The following is a 13,659-nucleotide window of genomic DNA, read 5'->3' on the forward strand; positions in this document are numbered from 1 at the left end:
AATAGTGATTTAAGAGATTGTTCTGTGGGCTTCTGCAATCATGTTGTTTTCTGCTTTAGCATTCTGTCCATAGGAATGCTGTGGCTCTTGAGAAATCGGAAGTGGCTGCCAATATACACTCCTTTAAGTGGTTTTGATCTGCCTAATGTTCAGCCCCATGAAGGCACTCACAGTTGTGCCTACACACATTTCTTTGTAAAGCTGATCACTAGGGAATGCCATATTGGGAGACTGTACTTTAAGAGCTCTTCAGAATAATTTATTCCTTTAAAATAAAGCATCAGCCTTTATTTACATTTTTGATCTTGCATTTCAGATATTTCTGGTATACTTGGTTCTATTACATTCAGCACAATTAGGACTATTAATGGAAGCTTTGTAATTGTCCTAGAGTTACTTGCAATCCATTAAACCACCCACCCCCCCCCCAATGCAGTAAAGACAGCGGAACATTTTGTATAATATATTTACTTCCTATAAATTCAGACAACTGCAGCAAGCATTTGGGCAGAGTGTGGATGTATTGAAATAGAATAAACATTGCAACAGTTGAGAAAGTGTATGTATATTCAAACCCCATGAAAACAAAAATGTGCAGTTCTTGGAATCTCAGACTTAAATTACATTTGTTCCTGTATTGAGCAAGCTGAATACTTCACTAAAAATTGTTTCTAAATTCTGTGGCAAGTGTTATAGAAAATGTTAGAATTTATGATGGCATGTAATACACGTATTCACACGTGTAATTTTTTTATAATGCTTCTGACCTTTTTTCTCAGCTAGGCGAATGCTTTGCAGTAGTGAAACCATTTCAAGTCATAGTAAATTACTTTGCTAACCTTTTGAAGAAGGTTTAATAAATTTTATTCTTTCATTAGTCAGATTGTCTCCATAGTAAAGGGAATGAACCTCCGAGTTACATTTGGGTAGCTGAAAAAGCACTTCAGAAACTAAGGAGGAGGAGCTCAGCAGCATGTAAAATATTCCCTGTACAAAAGTGTCACAGTGCTCAGTTATTTTAAGATAGCATGTAGTGTTTAATGCAAGTAGATTTGAGTCTTAAAGTTACACCACTGAAATGTCTTACCTTTTATATGAAATTAAGATATAAATTCATATATAAAGAATATGTAGATAGATTTGCAAATTATTGGGGTTTTTTTAATGCCATATTAACTTTCATTTTGGTTTAAAAGCAGCCTTCAGAAAGTACTTAATATTTTTTTTAAAAACTGAGTGGCTCATGTTTTTCTGTTGATGCTACAAGTGTTCAAAAGGATTTCTGTATTCAAGATCAAGCCAAAGGTATCCAAAAACCTGCTTTTCTTGGGAGGAATAAGTTGCCTTGTATTGATGAAATTATTTTGTGTTCTTACCTAGGTGATCGTTTCAGGTCAGTGATAGATGATGCTTGGTGGTTTGGAACAATTGAAAGCCAGGAGCCTCTTCAGCCTGATTATCCTGATAGCTTATTTCAGTGCTACAATGTCTGGTTAGCAAATTTATCTTCGATCTTTTATTTTAATTAGTTTTTTCATTTGAAGTACTGACTGAGCAAATTGCTTTCATTAAATTCAGTCATGCATCTCACTGTACCAGTTTGTTATAATACTCTGTGGTATATAAATAAGTTATGTTACAAACATTAAATAATTACATTGTTGAAGCAATATTAGTAGATAATTTAAATGTGGTTGTTTTTAAGCTGGGACAATGGTGATACTGAGAAGATGAGCCCCTGGGACATGGAGCTGATACCAAGTAACGGTATGGTACATTAATAATATAATTTGTTTTAAGAGTGTATTTAAAGAAGAAAAAAAAGTTGAATGGTTTTACCTAAATAATCCTGTTTCTCTTGGGGAGTGGGGGAAAGGCCCACAAACCAGTTGCATTTAAAGAACATCTATAAATCAATTATTAAGCTAAAAGCGAATCAAGATAAATGAACTGTGAAAAAACATACAGCTGTACTTAGACATACTTAGTGTATGTTGGAAATAGACAGAAATGTTACAAAACCTTCTAACAGATGAGGTACAGTTGAAGTTAACTTTTTGTACAGTTAGGGAGGGATTGAAGATAAACCTGTGCCCTGTGTCAGCTTTGAGGAAACTGGCTGCTCTCAGACCTGTCAGCATGCCTGCAGACATTCAGTGCATTGAAGATGCAACATGCTCCTGTGAGATAGTTTGATAATAGTAGAATTTGCTCCCTGTCTGGCCCAGCATGTGTGGCAGATAGACATGCTGCAGAGTGACAGCATAGCATGGGCACTGTTCACAGGCAAGAACGTAGTATTTCTTCTTTCCTCATTTAGGTTTTTTTGGAAGATTTCATATGAGTCTGGTTTAAAAAATGTAGTAGAATCACCATTTTTTCCTTGTGTCCTGGGAAACATTTGATAATATTGTCACTCATAAGTAACTGTAAATAATTCTTATTTTAAATTGTAAACGTGTCCATTTCAACTTTTCATTTCAGTTCAACCCTTCTTTTAATGGGTACCTCTTTGTCATAAGTAAAATACAGAAGTTAGAGTGATAGCATGACTAAAATAGTCAATTAAAATAGGCAGATAACCAAACCTGAACCTGATTTTTTCTTTTACTGTATCCACAAATACTGACTTTTGTTACACCTTCCTTTAATTTTTTTTTTTTTTTTTCCTAAGAGGAGCACTTTGTGTCATACTGAAAATCTGCTGTTAGGTTATGAGTTGTCAAAGTTGGTAGGTCCTCAAGAATGCTAGGGTGATGGCACTTTTAATTTGCTTGCTCAGGAGCTCTGCTTGTAGCATTTGACTTCACAAAACTGTGACAAGGTGGAACCACTGCCTGGAGAATGTTTTAGCATCATCAAAGTCATTATCTTAAACTCCATCTGAAAATTATCAACCATTCATTACCAAAATAATTTATTACCAAGAATTTGGGTTAAAAAAAAAAAAAAAAACAAACCCAAACAAACTACTAAAGTGATACCAAAACACAAACTTTAACTGTGATAAAGGAGTGTATTAGTTGGCTCTAAAATAAATTCTACAATTAGCTATTTGGAAGAGGAAAAAATCTTGTTTCATGGAGGACTTTACACCAAACTGCATTGTAAGGATTTAAATTTAACATACAACAATATACAGAAAGGGTACTGGAGGTCTTTGAGCAAATCAAGAACTATGCATTTGTTTTGGTTAGTAAAATGATGTTATATATCTTTGAATTACAGGTATATGTATTACACAAGATACAAAAGATCTATGTTTTATTTAGTTTTCATGTTACATTCTAGCTGTGTTTCCAGAAGAACTGGGCACTAGTGTTCCTTTAACAGATGATGAACGTAGAACGCTGCTCTACAAACCTCTTGATGGAGAGTGGGGTTCCAGGACCCGAGACGAGGAGTGTGACAGAATTATTGCAGGGATAAACCAACTCATGACTCTAGGTAAATCCTGAATAATATGGGAAATGTTTTTGTGTTGTATTTTTCAGACTATGCTCATGTGTACCTCTGAAATTACCAAAATGAATGTGATAAAATACACCTTTTACTTCTTGATTAACTGGAACAAAACTTTCTCATTGCACATTTTTAAATTTTTCATATAGTGAGTACATAGAAAACCTAAATTTTCTACTGTTTTCAAAGGTGACTATTGCTTTTCGGTACGTAATTTGATATATGCTAGGGGTTTGGGTTTTACATGCTAAAAACAAGTACTTGGTTTTTTACTGTAGCTGCCACAAGCTCTTATTGGGGTTAAAATTGAAACTTCATGATGAATAGAATATTAACTATATTACAGGCGGGGGGGAGGGGTGGGGAGGAATCTTAAGTACTTTTAGAGAATGGATACCTATGTGTAGATTTCTGCTTTTCTAATTCCCGTTTGCTTTAGTTGTGCAAAATGTTGAGGAAAAAGTAACTGATTAACTTAAGAAAAGCCTTTTGCTATTTGGTTGTAGGGCAGTTACTCTTTACAGGCAGCTTCTGAAAAAGTAATTGTTAAAACATTTAGCACATTACTGCAACATTTCCATGATCAAAGATGGGTGTCTGAGATGGAGATCCATCAATGAAATACAGGCTGAATCGTAAGTCTTTTGTGTATTTTGTGATGAGCAAACTGTGTTAAGTCAGCAGTCTTAGGTTTTGGGGTAACAATGGTCATAAAGTAAATATATAAATTGTCACAGATAATTATTTTTTTTAACTGATTTTTTAAGTACTTGAAGCAAGGTAAGACAAGTTTCAAAAAAGCCAGAAAACTCGTTAACTCTCAAAATACTTCTGATACCTAAATGTCCCACATTATGGCTTTTTTGGTGACATACTGCATAAGAAACTTCCCTTTGCTTCCAAAAGAAAGGAAATATCCATACAGTGTAGTAATCCAAATTACAGAATTTCATTTAAAAAAAACCCGTGAGGAAATGAAATTTTCGTTGTTTTCACTGTGTCTGAGAGTAATGGGTTTACGTTTTGCATTATGTTTTATGGCATACTGCTTAGTTTCGGATTTAACTATAGCATATGTGGTGCATATCGGTACAAAGTAGCAGTTGCTAGAATGTTCATAAGAGTAAGTAAACAGCTTTTAGAAGAAGAGCAGTCTGTTTAGCAACAACATATTTTCTGTTTTTAAAGACTTTCAAGAGAGACTTTAAAGTTTTTTTTATGTTTTTGTATTATGGTATTGGCCCTTGAGGTATAAAATGTTAGAATGATGTGTCTAAGCACTCATGATGCTTCTAAGCACAGGAGGAAAAAACCAAGTTTCTGTAGGTGCACAGACTTAAATTGCTCAGCAGTCTTCTGGCATTATGGTGGATTGATTTTAGAAGGCTTCTTTGCTGTTAGGTAGGCACAGGAGATTGTGTTTCTATTTTATTTTGATTGTGGATTTTCCCCATATCTTAATGAGATTGAAATAGTACTGTAACTTTTATGGTAAGAATTTAATGAATTGCTTTGAAGATGGGAGAGTGGCAGTATAAAACCAAATTAAATGAGCCTGTGTTGTAAATAACAATACTGAATTGCATGTCTTCATTTTTGTATAATTTATACATTTAAATCTACTTTTCAAATGTGTGTATTTTGCACGCACTTGCCGTGTCTCTGAGGAATGTGGTGCTTCATGCATGACAGAATGGGTAGTCACTGCAGGGATTATACTTACAGCATAGACCTTCGCAAGCACTTCTATATGTAGAACATCACAAATTGTTCAGAATATCTAGAGGAGTAGTTGTTGTTATTTTGGGGAAAGTATTATGTGTTTCAAACATGAAGAAATGGCATGTGTTGCAGGGGGTGAATCCTGAAACTGCTAAGGGACTTTTGTGGTATATAACTTTTGGGGTTTGTTTTTTTTGTTTGTTGTTTGTGTTGGGTTTTTTCATCTAGATATTGCTTCTGCGTTTGTGGCACCTGTGGATCTTCAAGCTTACCCGATGTATTGCACTGTTGTGGCATATCCCACAGACCTCAGTACCATTAAACAAAGACTGGAAAGCAGATTTTACAGGTTAGATCCAAGTCTCAGTTCCTGCTGTGAAATACTGCTAACCATATTTTTGGTAGCTCTTTGTCTTGTAATACCCAACTAGGAGATGGGAACAGGTGTGTACTTTCTGTTTCTCCCATCTTCTATCCTTGATCTAGGTTTCCACTTTATAAAACTTTAAAAAGGATTGAACATCTCTTCTCCAAAATGTATTTTAGAATTATGTGGCATTCAGATTTCCTGCTTATGCAAATTACTTGTTCCGTGTGAGATTCAAATTGCAGGACTAGAGACTAGGTCAGTAAAATGACTTTTAGTCAAAAGAATTAAGTTTCTACTTTATAATTTTTTTAATCTGTTTTTTAATAAGAGAAACCTCAGAAATATGTCAAGTGTTTTTGTCCTAATGCACTTTAAAAAAAAAAAAAGTTGCATTATCACTTAAGGAGCTACACAGAAAATAGCTTCTTAAATTATCGGCCTTGAAATTCTGAATTGTTGCACATCAACAAAAATAAGTTTTAACTTTTTGACACTGTTTTGATATTTTCCTGAACTATGATTGCAATTGCTATATTTTTTTGCAGTAAATATTATCTCTGTAGGAGTATGCTCCTTTAAATTACTTTTGTTTCCTTTGGTTCTTGGGATATTTCTGGCTTGAAAATCAGTGTCCCTCTAATACTTGTTTTGAATAAACATGGATAGCATTTTCTTTTGGGCCAAATTTCAAAGTTAATTTGTAGTACTTCATGCGTGCTAACTGAAGATTGAATTTTGAATTAAAATTACTTCTCATTTTCAAAAAACGCCCTGGTTTTTTTGCACATTATAATGCAATAATGCACACTTATTGTTCCCTGTTTATTGTGTGATACAAGGTAATCCAGCTTTCACTTCTATAATGTCCTACTTTGCAATCAGAGGTGGCAAAGACTTTTTGCTGGATTTTGTTTCTCTTGTCAAAAGAGTAAGCAGTTATTTTTGGTAATCAGCATACCTCCTTCAGTAAACCTGGTTTTAGTAGTTTGTGGTATTGCCAAGGCCTGGCTAGGTAATAAGCAACCACCTTGTGTTGTCCTTTCCATTGAAATTTTTTTTCTTGGCATTCTGCAGGAGGGATTGTTCAGATCACAGGTGATTTTGGTCGCTTTTCACGAGGCTTACCTTAAAACATATTTTTTCTCTTCTAAACCAGTAGTCTTAGCATGCCTGTATGTTTTTAAAAAATGCAAAACAAAACAGAAAAAATACGATCTTTCCCAGTCACTACTGGCATTATATAGAACTAAATGCTGGACCCATAAACGTGATTAAGTTCCATCTAAACACTTACGCTATGCTAAACATGTTAAATGATCCCCCTCTTCACTCTACAAAACACTTGTGCAGCATTTCTTTTTCATCATATTTTGCTAATATGAAAATAGAAGATTGTATATATTTATAACTTCTATGCTGTCTGACTTTTTATTTGAAATAGTATGTATTTTCTTTTTTTTATTGTATCTTTTTTTAGATTTGGATCTAATTTTTTTCCGTTATTTTTGCTTTTGTGCATCATTTTTCATAATATGGCTATTCTGTAGTCGGGTCATTAAATCAGAGCTATGTGAGGAAATCTGATTGTTGTCTATCTGTTAGAAAAATGTATACTTTTAATAACTTTTTTATTACTATTTTGTTAATTCTCAGCTGTGACTTAAGAGGTCATATAGGGTGGGTTATGTATATCATAAAGGAATAATAAAAGCTGAAGCATCACAGCTGAATTTTCCCAAGGAGTGTCAGCTGTATATTCTTAAAGCTATTTGTATAAATTAACTCAGGACATAACATGAGAGCGGGAAGCCTGAGGAAGCTGCCTTCTGCTGGTCATACAGGGCAACATATCAAAGTGTGCATGTTTTCAGATTTAATGTAAAAAAGATGAATGGGATAATACATTGGAAGAAGGATGTAAAGCTTTTTCTCCTGTTTCATATACATTGCTAGAAATAAGTCTGGTTTTTGTTGTTTTTTTTTTTTTTCCCCCCTCCCCTCTTTCCTCCTTTCGTATACAGGCGCCTTTCTTCATTAATGTGGGAAGTCCGGTACATAGAACATAATACTCGCACGTTTAATGAACCTGGAAGTCCTATTGTCAAATCTGCCAAATTTGTCACAGATCTTCTGCTACACTTCATAAAGTGAGTTGCTTAGTAGGTCTGTTGTTATTCCTGTCTCTTAGCAAGGTATTTAGCCTTTTAAGATGTGAATTTTAAAGTGAGATAGTTCTGCAGCTTGAATAAGTCTGTTGTCTGCTGTTGGGGCAGAAAAGAATAAAGCTTATCTTGACAAAGAATACAAAAGTTTGCAAAACAAGATGAAGTTTTATAATACATTGATTGGCATAGATTGGCATGGCATTTTATTTCAAGAGACTTTCTGCTAAATGATAAAAATGGGTCTGAGTATCTTCATGGAGTGATATATTTATAGGTAAGAGGAATTCTCGTTTTGAGTTTGAATACTGCCTATGTTAATATAATTGTGGGCATTTAATTATAAAGTCTTTAAAATTTATTATGTGATTGAAAATGGTGTTTGAGATGCAAAATAAAAATTGGAGGCTTTGTAGTTGACAGAAATAGTTTTTTCAAATGTTCTTTTTTATTTTGTCTATAGAAAAACTCGATGAGCAATGTTTCAGATTTCTCACAGTCAGTTGACACATCTGCAGACCTAAAGTTTGTAAGGAGAGCTTATGAGTGTGTCCACTGCCTTGATTTGCTTGTACGCAGTGAATGCCGCTGTTCCCACCTTGTAGAAATGGCAAGATACTTCATTAGTTTAAGAAAAATCATTACATTTTTAGTGATTTAGTTTCTTGGTGTTAAATTGAATGTTGTTCTTCTTTATTTTTTGTGTTCTTAAAAACATGAGAATTGCATTATGTATTTGGAAATCTAGGACTTTGATTCTATACATAAATCTTTGATAACTTCAGTGCCTGTGGTTTCTGATACTGGCTGGAGAGTGAAAAATACTTAACTGCTTCAGATGTTAAAAGTTCTAGTGAAATACATATCTGTTCCTAAAGGTGTATCTAAAGGGCTTCTCTATTACTCATTTTGTTCTTTAACATCTTTGTTTGATTAATTAAGCAGCTCAGGGTTTTTCAAAGTGTGTGTTTTTAATTGGCTTAGCTAAATTAGTGCAACACATGGATATTCTTATTTAATAATGTCTTACAGCTTTTGCCTGTTAATATACTCATTTAAGTGAGCTAGCAATGCATATAAAGCCCAGACTTTTTGTTTTTTAGGATTCTAACTGTAGGGTGGAAGTCCTAGACCATGGAAGGCAAACCCCCATGGTCCTAATGAGAGTGAAATATCTAGATGCTTCTGAGAATCTAAGGCTTAGTCTCTTAGGTTACCAAAGTCTTTTAAACAGCAGAAAATGGGGGTGGGGTGGTGGTGCTTGGTTATTTTTTTTCACCTTCTCCCCCTGCTGTTCTAGTGATAATTGCAGTGGCCTGTATTATGGATTATGATTCCAGTGTAGAGTTGCTGAGTGTTTACTCCTTTTTTCTGGTGGTTTGTATTGCTACATAGCAGAACACCTTTGGGCTTGCTTTTGTGTAGGGGTTTGCCTTGTTATACAAGAATTGAAAATTGGTGTTTGTTTTGCTGATTTAATTATGCAGGTTTATACAATAACAGTGTTAGGCCTTACACAAATAAACATAACATTTCAAATGTCTTACATTGTGGGTGCTAATGCATTAAATAATTAAACTGCACTTTTGTACACTAAATCCACTGTAGTGTTTCTTTCAAAGCTAGGTGGCCTCCAAAGCCCTTTATGTGGTATAGTATTAGATTTTTCTGATGCTAATAAATTCATGGTAAAGGATTATGATTTTTAATTTTAAAACACTGACACTGTTAAGTGGTCTATATTTTACAAAGTGCAGATAATATTTTACAGCTTTGAGCAGAAGATTAGCTTTTCTTATTACTGCAGTCCTCTTAGTATTCATATAGCACTAAACACTTTATCATTTTATTTGGGAATGGCTTCATAAACATTGTCCTTATCCTAGGCAAAATACAGTTGATTCCATAGGTGAAGATCAAAAATAAATGTTAGCGTGTATTTCTTTTTACACAGAGACCAGAGTTGCTATGACATAATTCCATTGTACAATGCAATGAAGAAGAAAGTGTTGTCTGACTCTGATGAGGTAAGTGGTTGTGTCTTAGACATTGGCATTGAAAGACTGGAGAAACAGGACCGCTGTCTCCTACTGGATACGAAAGTACTTTTTTCAGTCAGTGTAAGGGAGTGGGGTGTACTTCTCTGTCAATTCAATGTTTCTTTTTGTCAGCTGGGAAACTGGGTAAAAATCCAGCCTCCTCTCCTCCTTTAGTGCAGAGAGCTTTAACAGTTTACTGGAGAATATACATGCTTCTTAGACTTATGAGGCGTTCTCAAAACTGATGGTCACATGAAATGCTTCGCAGAGGGACAGGGGTAGAACTGTAAAGACTCAAATTATAAGTGAAATATAAAAGAACTCACCTACTCATATATGCTTGTATTTTTTTAACCTTTTTATGCGACTCATTATCTTGCTCAAAGGAAGAAGAGAAAGATACAAATGTGCCAGGAACTTCCACTAGAAAAAGAAAGGTAAAATTTTTTTTTTATGATTCATAGTGCTATAAATAATTAGAAATGCATTTGTAAACAAAGGAATGCAAAACTGAAAATGTTTTTATTATCCTGTAATGTCAGCTTTTGGAAAGTTTTGAACTTAAAGTGATGTGTTGTTCTAGTGAGCTGTTCAATGTAAAAGCATTTCTGTCTGTGCTGCTGCATGTTACGAATTCATTAGTTAGAATTTATGTCCTGCAGGGTACCTTTTCCATTTGATTTTGTAAAAGCAGCTAGTTCATTTAATATATACCAGACAATATTGTCATTTCAGGATCATCAGCCAAAGCGGCGGCTACGTAATAGAGCTCAGTCATATGACATTCAGTCATGGAAGAAGCAATGCCAGGAGCTGCTGAATCTCATTTTTCAGTGCGAAGACTCTGAACCGTTTCGACAACCAGTGGATCTCCTTGAATATCCAGTGAGTATTTTAGAACAGGAAGGCTGGTTATAATCCAGTTGTTAGGTGGGGCTTTTTTTCCAACTGTGACCATTTTTCCAACTCTTTTAATTGAAACTTTAGGCAGCTCTGTTGACAGAAATTTTTTTCAGTCCTTGGTTGTCACCTGATAATAATGTTTATTGTTTTCCTAAAATAATTTCAAAAGAAATTGTACTTCTGCTCTCTTAAATGCTTTAGTTGCAAAATGCTTTATATTCAGGAGTGCCTGTGTTAAGTAAATTGCAGCTTTTGCAGTTAAGATGTGTCTTTCCTTTTCTGAGTGGAAAATGGTCATACATAAAGTGCATATGTTTGGTTGTTGCATGTGACAAATGTTGTCATGGATCATTTTTTGTTTTAATTTCAGAAGTATAAAAACTAAAAGTAATTTTCATATCACAGTCATCTGGGCTTGATGCAGAAAAAGTACCCACTGAGGAACTGTAGTGAACCATTAACTGTAGTAATAATGACTTCCCAAATTCTGCTTTCTGCCTGGATGATTACACTGGAGTTCAGATAGCAGTGAGCAGCTATTTGTAACTACAGAATATTTTAACACAGAAGTCTTGTTGCCTTGGATCTCTTTTAGCCTTTTAGGCTAGTTTTACTTGAAGTAACAAAGCAAAGGTTTTGCATGCTCTTCTAGCATATCCTATGTTTTTCTTTAAAATACCACTCTAAGGTGATGAACTTGGGGGAAATTAATTGTCCCAATTAGAGAAAAGAAATGCTTCTCTTTTGGAAGTTACTAGCAGGTCTCTCCTGAGACTTTCGCAGCTTTCAGGCACCATGATTTTTGAAGTAACCTAAACTTTGTGCTGTGGCCAACCACAAGCGGCCCTTTGTCTCTGAGATCCTCAAATGAGCTAATAAGAGAGCACCTTACTAGGCTTGGGCATGAAACACTGCTCCCTGGTGTCACAAACCTGTTCAATGTTCAGAGGCACTCACACAGGTTCTATTTTCTCTGATGGATTAAGTTAACTTTTTAGTTAATTTTGGTATTTAAGCTCTTTGTCATATGGATATTCCTGTTTCTTCCATAGCCTAGAAAAAAAGTTCCGTCATGGGCTTGAACGGGGTCCTATTTAAGCCTGTGGGGCTTTCATTATTTTATTACTACTTTTCCTAAATTGCCAGGTCTCCATTTGGGAAACTGCTCAGGTTTCAGCAGGGATGTGCTAAACCTTTGATCAGGTTCAAATATTCAAACTTCATATTTTAAAGCTAATATGTAAAAACAGTATTAGACTTAGTACCAAGTTTGAGCTGTTAAGCCACCCAGAAGGCTTGCAGTCACACTTTCATACCACGGTTGTCTTCATAACAGTGTGTCAGTAATATAAGCCTTAGGATACAAAATTTTGAGCTCTGTATTTCAGTAAATCTGTTTACAAAATGAATTAAATCTTGTATCAGTTAACTTCTAACCGTGATCCTGTTGAGCATGTCTGTGAGGAGTTATGCTGTGTATGAGTAGAAAGGAGCAAAATGTCTTCAGCAGTCTTCCATACCTATTTAAAGAGGACGTTTGGTTTAAACAGGTTTATCAAATGCATCCTAATGAAAATGATACATTAAGGCTTGGGGAAAAAAAAAATTGTAATACATTGCTTTGCTATTTCTTAACAGGATTATAGAGATATTATTGACACTCCTATGGATTTTGCTACTGTTAGAGAAACACTGGAAGCTGGCAACTATGAGTCACCGATGGAGTTATGTAAAGATGTGAGACTTATTTTCAGCAATTCCAAGGCCTATACACCAAGTAAAAGATCAAGGGTAAGACTTCATTTTCTTTTTTTTGTTGTTGTTGTTTGAAGGAATACTTATATCTGAAAAATACAGGACAGAAAAACAGAGAGACAGTGTAATTGATTAGTTTAAAAACAAGTTTATTTCTGATCTTTAAACATGAATATTTCTGAGAAAGCAGTGTAGCTTTGTATTTTAAAGGAGAGGAATGTATGCTGTTTAAATGCCTGAAGTTCTGGTATTCTGTAAGTGTGTTTCAAAAGTAAGTATTTGAACGTGGATCTAAAGGGAGAGCCACATTGAAGGAAAGATTTGTAGAAACATGATTGTGGCTACAATAGTGGAATTTTAACAGATATTTTGGGGAAGAAACTAGATTTTCAGAACACACACACAGAGAGCCCCAAAATCCTCCACTTTGGAGGTTGCGCCAAGCTGAAATATCCAGGTATAAAGAGTAGAGGATAATGAAATTCTCTGCTGTTCACCAGCATGCAGTGAGATTGTAATGAAGCACTTAAGATCTCTGGGAAACTGAACTGTTTACTTAAAGCATGAGCCTACAAAGCCATTCTTACTGAGCTGTTACTGAAATGCCCTGCCAGTGGTAGAGTTGTTGATATTTTCCCTCAGATTGACTTGTAGGTGCAGTACCTGTTAGCAGTGAAAGTTATAAATGTATGCTTACACATGTTCAAGGCTTCTGTGTAGCTTTTCTTCTACTAACATGCATTAGGTATTAGACTAGAATTATTAACAGCTTTTATGTTTGGCTGTTCTAAATAGCAAATTAATCATCAGGACTTCATTGTCTTAAACGCAGGGAAAAATTCCTTAGTAGGTGATTGGCAAGAAGAACTGATCAATGACAGATCTCTCTTCAGTCAGTAATAGCCAATCCCACTCGCTGTTTGGGCTGCCCAAGAACCAGTCCCTTGTCTTTTGGTTGCATCAAAGGGCAGGGCTTTTTGGGCAGGTATGAGTTCTTTTGTGGTTTTTCTTTCTCCTCTTGATCTCCTCAAACCAAGATAGGAAAATGCTTGACAGTATCTTAGTTCCGTGTGGTTTCACAGATTCTTCTGACATTTTCGTATTTTTTCACGTTTCTTCCAAACAGACTGGTGTAGTAGTAAACTTGTAGCTCTTTTTTATTTTATTTAGAAATGGAAGGTTCTGGTGTCAAGAATTTTAATATTCTAGAACCTATGTACTTTCAGTGCATGCAACACATAGTTGT

At 34.9% G+C, this 13,659-nt stretch overlaps 1 protein-coding gene across 2 annotated transcripts in view; it reads left to right on the forward strand.

Moving 5' to 3' along the window:
* Positions 1–13,659, forward strand: part of PHIP (pleckstrin homology domain interacting protein) — a 121,982-nt gene that overhangs the window by 97,714 nt on the left and 10,609 nt on the right. For both annotated transcript variants that reach the window (XM_052781667.1, XM_052781666.1), the window contains 9 exons: positions 1,381–1,492; positions 1,706–1,767; positions 3,292–3,447; positions 5,413–5,533; positions 7,576–7,701; positions 9,671–9,743; positions 10,142–10,192; positions 10,491–10,640; positions 12,297–12,449. In XM_052781667.1, the coding sequence (XP_052637627.1) occupies positions 1,381–1,492; positions 1,706–1,767; positions 3,292–3,447; positions 5,413–5,533; positions 7,576–7,701; positions 9,671–9,743; positions 10,142–10,192; positions 10,491–10,640; positions 12,297–12,449 (1,004 nt within the window). The remainder of the gene's footprint in view (positions 1–1,380; positions 1,493–1,705; positions 1,768–3,291; positions 3,448–5,412; positions 5,534–7,575; positions 7,702–9,670; positions 9,744–10,141; positions 10,193–10,490; positions 10,641–12,296; positions 12,450–13,659) is intronic.

Source organism: Harpia harpyja, chromosome 3 (genome assembly GCF_026419915.1).
Source record: "Harpia harpyja isolate bHarHar1 chromosome 3, bHarHar1 primary haplotype, whole genome shotgun sequence".
Lineage (NCBI taxonomy): Eukaryota > Metazoa > Chordata > Aves > Accipitriformes > Accipitridae > Harpia > Harpia harpyja.